Genomic DNA, 9,975 nt, shown 5'->3' on the forward strand with positions numbered 1-9,975 from the left:
AATGAATATATCTAGGGTGAACACATGAGCTGGTCGACGATGCCAAAAATCAAAATCACCATAAATTGAACCTTCTATCTGGAATTTGGTTATTTCTCAGTTGTCCCACTCTTAACCCAGTTTACTCTGTAATTTTGAAACAAGTGACTGAAATTAACACGAACAGATGAACAATTAGGGATTATTTATAGAAGCAATGGAATTAAAAAAAAACACACATCAGCTAGAATGGAAATGTTTGGTGGAACAAAAAAGAAAAAGAAATCAAATGTAGAAGGGGGAATAATGGACACGCCAGTTTTACATCAGTTCAGTCAGGATGACTCCTGTGTTCTGCATGAACTTATGCTAACTTCCTTTAAAAGCTCTAATTGTGGGTTTTTGTTATTTTCCATTGATCTCCCAGCCCCAGTGAACTCACTGTAGGGGAACAACAAACCCAGAACCATTTTTTTAAAAATCCACCAAGTGCTTTTGGATTTCCTTACATCATATCAACAAAATTAGTGACTGAAAATGATTTCAATAATGCATCTTCATGTGCAGTGTTAAGTTAGCCTCAGAGCTTCCCAGAGCAGATCACAGGACACAACTAACCTGAAGGATCTCCTGTAGGACGTTTCAGGAGACAGAAACAGTTACTCAGTGCAGCCAGCAGGTGGTGCTGTGGGTTTAAAGATGTTAAATGAGCAGCTCACTAAGGGAGGATGAAGAGCTCAGTGAAACTCTTTGAATATTTCTGCCTAGACATAGTTTTAAAAAATCTAAATCCTGTGTCACAACCCCACCCTGACACACACACACACACACACACACACACACACACACACACACACACACACACACACACACACACACACACACACACACAGGTGTTATGTAGTATTAATAAGATGACGGGTTGGATCTTCTTGATTGATTCAGGCATGTGTCATGCCTCAGTATTTCTTCTTCTCTGAGCGCACTCTGGGTTTTGATGAACTTGGCTGTGGCTTAATTCAAATTTATAATTCACTACTGAGGGATGCTAGACAATCTTTTGTGATCAAGCCTCTGTTAAAAAAAAAAAAAAAAAAAAAAAAAAAGACAAGACAGTGGAAAACAATTACAGGCCCATATCCAATTTACCATTTTTAAGTAATATTATTGAGAGAGCAGTTTTCAGCAATTACATAATTTCAAGACACTGAATGACTGTTTTGATGTCTTCCAGTCAGGTTTACGGCCTCATCACAGCACTGAGAGTGCTCTGGTTAAGGTGTTTAATGACATCCACCTGAACACAGACAGAGGCACAGTTTCAGTACAGCACTCAATTGGTTTAAATCTTACCTGAAGGACAGAGACTGTTTTGTGTCTATAGGTAACTGTACATCTGAGCGGACAAAGATAACATGTGGAGTCCCCCAAGGATCCATCCTGGGGCCTCTTCTTTTTAACATCTATATGCTCCCACTGGCTCAGATTATAAAAAAACAACAAAGTCAGTTACCATAACTATGCTGACGACACACAGTTATACAGGAGAACAGTGTACTTTGGAAAATAATGTACTGAGAAGAGCAGAAAATGATCAAACACTCAGCTAAAATGAGCTCAAGTACTTTGAAGTGGGAAAAGAAATGAGAAAGAGGTGGAAAATAGCAAGGAAACTATCACAGGAATGGATGAAAGAAAAGCCATAATGGAAAGACTCAGCCAGTGGTCGGCTCCAGGAAGGTCAAAGAAGGTCTGAAGGTACCCGTGGGCTTTGTAGCAGTTAGAGGAAGACATCAGTGATGGGTCCATTAATACCGATGCCCCAGTGCGTGTGGAGCTTATAGAAGGCCTGTGTCGGTGCGTGTGTCGCTTTGAGAAAGCCACATGAGGGTGCTGTTTGACCTGTCACTGAGAAGCCAAACTGTTTCTGAGGAGTGCATCAGTCAATGGGATGCGTCTGCAAAAACAATGACAGATCTTTGAAGCTCACTTCTTTCCTTCAAGCCACTGTAATACTGAGCCTGAAAGATAAAGTCAGGTTTCCGCCGTGCAGGGCCATCTTGATCTTATATCAGCAAATAAGGTGTTTGTTTTTATTTCCTTACTTCATCCTGTTCCTCTCAGTTTCTGCTTGATCTGAAAATGGAGAACTTGCTTCAAAAAACGGAACACCTGAATGCCAAGATATTTCAAAAACATAGGGGAGAACAGGTATGGTTGTGACGTATTTTGCTTCAGCACCTCCAACTCACTGTATTTTTCGAGCCACCCCACCCCTGTCAGCCAGTGTTTAGCTAGCTTTATTAGCATAGTGGATTGAAATAAGCATGGGAAAAATGCATCGCATTTTGCCTTACAAACTACATCTACCCTACAACTACAACTACAATACCTCATTGGTGGAATTGGTGGTGTTAAAAGTCTTCCCATGTTACAACCATTTTCAGTCTCCTATTGTTTTTTTTTGTTTGTTTGTTTGTTTTTTTTAATGATACTTTATTTAACCCCTTACCGCAAAAAACAAGTGTATAAACGCCATCATCCTTCACGACACTTTCACTTTGATTTTCACATGGGAACGTGTGTTTACATTTTTTATTAACTGTATATTTTAAAGGTATTAAACTTATTTTCAATTTAGGTTATGATACAATAAACCATATAAAATTCAATGACAAATTTTTCTGTGTTCTGGGTCATTGAATCAGTATGCCAGCTGAGTCTCTCAACTCTGTTGCCTGCAATGATGTTTAAAATCCAGCAGGTGTCAGTATTGAGCCACACATATGGTGGCCCTGAGCGCTCACAGCGCTGCAACTTAAGAAAACACATGCAAAAAGACAAAACACAAGCAAATTAAGAAAACATCTTCATCAATTTGACAGACCACAACACAACAAAAGTGTTTCCAGAGGACACTTAAAAGTAATGCACATTTGCCTACACATTTGTTGTTGCCGGGGATTTTCAGTCACAGCTCTATTATGGTTATCTTTCCGTCAGTTGTATTGGGAAATGAGGTGAAAAAGTGTGTGCTTTTGATTTATTTACAGTAGACAGTGTTATGGTGGCAGAGTTTAAATAAATAAGGTGTCTGCTGGAATTCTCTGAAGTGTCTGTCAATGATATACAGAGAATCACTCAGGTATCTTGTACAACACCATGAAGCAAGTTGTATAGAGCAGCGGTTGCCAACCTGATGTCAGACAATATTTTCACGGACTGGCTCTTCTTCCGTCTCCTCACTGTTTTGTTTTTTACCTTGTCCAAAGAAACTTTCCAAAGATGTTTGTTTTTGTCCATTTTATGGGGGCTTGGCATCAAGAATGAGTCATAGGCAGGTATGATGGAGAGAATCCAGCCATTTTTTAAAATATAGCATTGCTTAGAATCAGATCATAAATCAAACTGAAATAATATAAGTTGAGTATTTTTTGTGCGGCCCAGTACCAGTTGACCCACTTAAAGAACACTGTGTAACTCCAAGTCAATCACACTTCTGTAAAATCAAACTGTCCACTCAGGAAGCAACACTGATTGACAATCAGTTTCACATGTTGTGCAAATGGAACAAACAACAGGTGGAAGTTATAGGCAATAAGCAAGACACCCCCAATAAAGGAGTGGTTCTGCAGGTGGTGACCACAGACCACTTCTCAGTTCCTGAGCTTTCTGCCTGATGTTTTTGTCACTTTTGAATGCTGGCGGTGCTTTCACTCTAGTGTTAGCATGAGACAGAGTCTACAACCCACACAAGTGGCTCAGGTAGTGCAGCTCATCCAGGATGGTGCATCAATGCAAGCTGTGGTAAGAAGGTTTGCTGTGTCTGTCAGCGTAGTGTCCAGAACATGGAGGCGCTACCAGGAGGCAGACCAGTACATCAGGTAGGGCTGGACAATTAATTGGATTTTAATCGTGATTTCAATTTTGCCATCTGACAATCATAAAAACAATATAATCGAAGAAAAACAATTAATATGCCACACAGTGTAGATGTATGCAAGTTCCTGTGCTTCATAGCTCTTCTGTGTTCCATGTGCAGCCACAGCAAGTGTGTGGGACTTGTGTGTATCAATAATACTGTATGTGCCAATTGCTGGTTCTTTAAAGTTGTGTTTAACTCAGTACTGAAGTTTTTGAATAAATAAATAATTGTGTATATTAATTGTGATTTCAATATCACTTAAAATAATCGGGATTCTTATTTTTACCATAATCGCCCAGCCCTAACATCAGGAGATGTAGAGGAGGCTGTAGGAGGGCAATGACCCAGCAGCAGGACCACTACCTCTTCCTTTTGTGCAAAGAGGAACAGGAAGAGCACTGACAGAGCCCTGCAAAGTGACCTCCAGCAGACCACAAATGTGCATGTGTCTGCTCAAAGGGTCAGAAACAGACTCCATTAGGGTGGTATGAAGACCCGATGTCCACAGGTGGGGGTTGTGTTTACAGTCCCTACGTGCAAGACGTTTAGCATTTGCCAGAGAACACCAAGATTGGCAAATTGGCCACTGGTGCCCTGTGCTCTACCCAGATGAAAGCAGGTTCACACTGAGCACATGTGATAGATGTGACAGAGTCTGCAGATGCCGTGGAGAACGTTCTGCTGCCTGCAACGTCCTCCAGCATGACCGGTTTGGTTACAGAGATGAGATCCTCAGACCCCTTGTGAGACCACATGCTGGTGCGGTTGGCCCTGGGTTCCTCCTAATGTAAGCCAATGCTGGAGTTCATGTGGCTGGAGTGTGTCACCAGAGACGCTGTATATGGCAAGTCCTTTTAACATTTAATAGCTACATTTGACTCTCTGGAATTAACATTATAGATATCAACAAAATAATTTTGACAAGTCAAAAATATAGTCAGAGATATCTATGATTCAGTTTTGACTAGTCACAATGACAGTTAGAGATATCTGTAACTCAGTATCCACAAGTCAAAACTGAGTTACAGATATCTGCAATGACTCCCCGAAAGCTGCCCTTCGCCTCGTCTCGCATCCTAAATGTCACTTGCAGATCTCTCTAATTCAGTTTTGACTAACCAGAATTACAGTTAAAGATCTTAAATGTGATTTTGACTGTCAGAAATGTGTTCATGACGCTGGACATGCGAGGCTTCCCATTGGATACTGACCCAAATAAACTGGAGGAGAGAAGAGAAAAAATCATTTAAACAGTTTTCTTAGCAGAAGAAATGGCGATTGCGGTCATCGGCAAGATATTTAGAAAATGCCATGAAAAAGAACAAATTTATCATCAGGGACTTTGTGGGGAACAAGAGCTACATTCACTAAAGAGTTGTGCAAGAAATCTACGACTTTTGTCATCATTACAGATATCTGAAACATCAATTTGCCTAGTCGAAACTCTGTTTCAAGATATTTGTAATTACATTTTGACTAGTCAAAATAAAAGTTTAAGATATCTGGAATTTGAGATAGGAATAATGTCATTGTGGATATCTGAAATGTTCAATTTGACTAGGAAGAATTGAATTGCGGATATCTGTATTACATATCCAGACTAGCTATTAAATATTAAAAGGGCTTGCCATACGCTGTAAGTGTGCGCCCCAAGTCATCACTCAAACCTGCTTTGCTGCCTGGTTGGAGGTCACATGGCCCCTGGACTTCTGTGTTGCCCTGTTGTGTGTCAGAGACTCTGACCGATGTTGTTCCTGCTGTTTGGATCTTACAGCAATCGCTCTGTGGACTGAGCAAACAACTGCTGTGGACTTGTCAAAGAACAGACAGATGTTGACTGTTCGCTCCTGAACTAGTGAAGTTAGCAGGGATCCAAACTCAGCAACATTTCAACAGCAGCTATTTCATTTTTTACAAATGTTTATTTTTCAATGCAGTGAAAAATCAAACAGAAATTTCATTATTTTGTGTCTGATCACATCCTGCTGATTTGAACCGAACCCACACAACAGAACCTAAAGGTCCAATTCACAACTCTCAAAACTGGAGCCCCAATACAGAACTGTGATCAGTGGTTTGGTATCATGCATTTTTCCTTAAATGCACCAACAATTTATCAAAAAAGCGTACCTGGGCTGGATCTTAGCAAAGAAAAACTTAAACAAGAGTTGAAATTCTTGGGATTTTTTAAACAGTATGTGTGATTGATCTTCATCTGGTGATAAACAATGAAAACAGCTCTGCAGCAGAGTCTCTTCAGAGAGCTGGTACCACACTGTGATTTCAGCCAGAAACTCTCTACTCAACGCAGCTGTGAGGAGGAGGAGGAGAGACCAAGAAGTGATCCTGTACTGGCAGCTCAGAGGTGAGGAACTACATGTTCACTCCTAACACTGAACTCTGAACTGAAACAGGCTGGAAAAAGTCCTTCTGTACGATTTCCATCACAGCTCTGCTCCCCTCTGGCTGGCTCTGTTCCCCTCCACGTCTGGCTTCTTGTCAACTGTCCTGTTCTTGTTTTTCTTCTTGCTCTTCACCTCGTTTTGAGGCTTAGTTTTGCTGCCACTGTTCCCAGCCTTCCCTGGGAACACCTGTCCCTCCACTGTGACATCCACACAGCGCTCCTGAGCCACCAGGAAATCTTTGACCTCCCAGGCCATACTGCCATCCCGCAGCATGAAGATCACCCTGTTGGATCCCACGACAAACCTGCAGGAGACAGATCCAAGCATTAGAGTATTTCCACAAAGCCTAAAACTCATAATAATTACTGTGATTCATCCAATGATAAAGTGTCACTTTGATTTTCCTTTCAGCTGCCAGCCCTCAGATGCTCTGACTGCAGTCACAGAGACACGCGGAAACAGGTAGCTGTGTAACACTCATGGATGAGGAGTTTATCAGAGCATCAGCTGTTTTTACTTTTAACATGTTAACATGACATGTCATTAGTTAAACTCTTTCACAGGTTAAAAGTTGACTCATCCTGTGGTCAGCTCTGATCTCTCTATGAAACAGAAGCTCCATGCTCTAACAGAGCATCCTCTTCAATAAGCAGAGTTCAGAACTGTGTGAATCTTAAAGTGAGGAGGCTGACTCTTACTATCACTACAAACAGTCAAACACTTGTTGCTGTTAAGTTCTGTCTGTCTTTGGTGTGTGATGCACATAATTGCTGCACATGTAAGACAGTGCTCTCTTCAGAGCAGCAGAGAGTGCAGGTGGAGGAGGCTGACTGAGCCAGAGGAAAGAGGGCAACTTGTGTCTTATACAATGCCAGTGATAGAGGAGGTATTATAACATATGCTCTTGCACCAAAGCGACCAGATGAAATTTTTACTCACACACGCTGAGATAAAGGTGGCATATGCAACAATTGTCACAGTCTCAAGCCCCGTGGTGGCAGTGTTTGTGTGCGTGTGAGTGTGTCACATACGGAGCATTGTCAAATTGCGCTTGCTGGTATATAAATGTACTTATTCTAGCATTTAGAGCTACTGTTTCAAAGTACACACAGAGTTCTTGACAGGCCAATCATGGAAAATATAATTCACAGTGCAGAGCTCACCTCTGAACATCAAAATTAGCATTGAAGAGGCTTCCCTGCCAAAGGCCTGTGATCTCCTCTGTCTCTTTTTCAGTGGGGTCCCCTGACACAGTCGCAAAAACCATCAGAGTCCTGCCCTTCTTGGAAATCTTGAGCAGCTCTTCTGGCTTGGAGGGGTCTACCTTGGAGAAATCCACAGGAGGAGGAGACCTCCTGTGCTCTGGGAGGTCCCCTTCCTCAATGTCATCATCTTTCTGTGGAACAGAGAGAGGCTGTTAGTCGTGTAGTTAAGGATATGAAGAAATTGTGAATAATACTTCACATAATATTTATCACATACCACTGTTCATTTCATGCAGTCTACTAATATGGGATCACAGTAGACTGAGCTGTATGTGTTTAAACGGGAGTGCCTTACGTTATGTGCACACATCAAAAGGAATGAAAAATTAACACAGTCACTGTAGTTCAGTGAAACTAACACTATCTCCATGCAGGGATGTGGAGAAGCAGAGTGATCAAACTCGGTAGTGTTTTCTCCATGCCTGTAGCTGATGCTTTTTGAACAACTTTTTCATTTTCAGCTGTAAGGAGAGGGCTGATGGTCATCAGGCAGATGCTGAGAAAACAGCTGTCCATGAAAAGCCTGAAGGTGCTCATACCAGACTGGTTAATAACAGTGTAATTTTAGTGATAACATTAAAGGGTACAAAGTTGAATTTAGTCAGTTAATATCAATTGTTTGTTTAATTTACTAAGCGGCAGTTTAGAGTCATATGTGGACTGAGGTGCTGGAAATCTCCACTCACTCTCTTAAGTTGGCGAGTACTAACTGAGAGCACTACTCTGAAAGGAGCAGTGATACACTCAAGGAAACGAGCACTAACGCTGACAGAAACACACACTATCGAAACCTGTTTTTCCAACTTTAATATTTTCATTAGTGCATGAAACACCACATTTAACTGAATAGATTGGACCTTCTTTGAAGTTAATATAATAACGTGTTGAACTGATGACCGCTACGCCTCAGGTCAGTTCAGGGCGCTTCAGTTACCCTGACATGGATCATATTTGATGTGAGAGATGCTAAAGACAACTGGACAGCAGCTCAGGTAACTCAGACAGGGAAACGGTGGCAGCATGCTAACGGCTAGTTTCAGAGCTAGGTGTTAAAACACACCATACAAACATACCTCCCACTGTTCGAGGAGCCGTGCCATATCCGCGTCATTGTAGTCACGGATGTCCTTCTTTTTCTTTGGCTTCTCGCTGCTTTCAGTCACAGAAACACAAAGAAGGTGAGTGAAGAGGAGCAGCAGAACACATCTCCACCTACAGTCAGACGCCATGTTTACAGATGGTGCACCCTGATTGGCTGTACCCTCTACCGTCACATGACAGAGGTCGTAAAAGAGTGTAACGATTTAAATCAAACCAACAAAACATGGCTTGTTGTGTGCTAAACCTACACCAATTATAAGAAGAAATAAAAGTTTCTTTGCTATTCAGATTGTCAATGCCTGTTTCATATTCTTCATTATAACACTACACTACGCTGCACTGCTTCACACTACACTTTTTTGTATCAATCTTTATTTAACAGTACATGTCACAAAACAATATGCTTGGAGTGCGTGTGACTTCAGGTACCTCCAGAGCCAGCCTCAAGCAGACACTCGGCGAACAGAAGATTTTAACACATCAGTATTGTGTCAATTTTAGACCACTTTTGACAAGAAGTGTATGTTTAAAAAAAAAAAAAAAAAAAAAGAAGAAGAAGAAAGTTGCTGGGCTAAAATTGTCCTGAGATTATGCAGGGTGCAGCATCTCTTCTTTAAAGGCTGTAACAGAACTGTTAAAAATGTTCATAATTTGATGACTTGTTTCTCCCACAAAATCCTTTACTCAATGGATCTATCTTAGGTCTCGATGTTGCAACTTAAACACAACATTGGGTGAATCCTAAAACTACAAACTGCACTTTCTTCTCTCTCTTTGGTACCTGAAGTACTTTCTGAGCAACTAACCAAGATTTCTCTTTTTTCCCGAGATATGACAGATAACCGATACCCAGTGTTCCTGAGATGTCGTACCAGTTTGTATTAACCCTTAGGACGCGCTTCAATATGCATATTGAAGCGCGTCCTAAGGGTTAATACAAACTGGTACGACATCTCAGGAACACTGGGTATCGGTTATCTGTCATATCTCGGGAAAAAAGAGAAATCTTGTTTCTCTTTTGGTCACCGCATGCTCATGAATGTGAAGCTTTATACTCTCAAGGAAATGTAACACGTGTTTTTGACAAACCCTCTGACGTAAGGAAAAACATGATAAACAGGAAAAAAGATGAGGGAAATAACTGATTATGAATATATATTCTCTAACTGTGCTTTTAAACTATATGAAATATTTTGTTGGATATTGAAGCTGCCCTGTCAACACATCCATGCGGGGCCCGTGTGGGTTGGATACGGGCTGGTGAATGGGCCCCATTTGGGCTGCCCAGCTGGGTCCCAGT

The 9,975-nt window shown here is 41.3% G+C and overlaps 1 protein-coding gene across 1 annotated transcript; it reads right to left on the minus strand.

Annotated features, from left to right (window-relative positions):
* Window positions 1–5,806: 5,806 nt before the first annotated feature.
* On the minus strand, window positions 5,807–8,834 carry mesd (mesoderm development LRP chaperone). The gene is made up of 3 exons (XM_074666801.1): window positions 8,648–8,834; window positions 7,473–7,705; window positions 5,807–6,613 (listed from the first exon to the last, which is right to left on the minus strand). Exons 1-3 carry the CDS (start codon window positions 8,801–8,803, stop codon window positions 6,349–6,351), a joined length of 654 nt encoding a protein of 217 aa, XP_074522902.1. The 5' UTR covers window positions 8,804–8,834; the 3' UTR covers window positions 5,807–6,348.
* Window positions 8,835–9,975: the final 1,141 nt, after the last annotated feature.

Source organism: Halichoeres trimaculatus, unplaced genomic scaffold (assembly GCF_033239565.1).
Source record: "Halichoeres trimaculatus isolate MK-OKI-2021-1 unplaced genomic scaffold, fHalTri1.1 fHalTri1_scaffold_3, whole genome shotgun sequence".
In the NCBI taxonomy this organism is placed as follows: domain Eukaryota; kingdom Metazoa; phylum Chordata; class Actinopteri; order Labriformes; family Labridae; genus Halichoeres; species Halichoeres trimaculatus.

Coding starts and splice junctions, on each gene's coding strand:
- mesd (XM_074666801.1), bottom strand. CDS start 8,803: ATGGCGTCTGACTGTAGGTGGAGATGTGTTCTGCTGCTCCTCTTCACT. Junction 7,706..8,647: donor GGCTCCTCGAACAGTGGGAG/GTATGTTTGTAT, acceptor TCTGTTCCACAG/AAAGATGATGACATTGAGGA. Junction 6,614..7,472: donor GCTAATTTTGATGTTCAGAG/GTGAGCTCTGCA, acceptor TGTCTCCTGCAG/GTTTGTCGTGGGATCCAACA.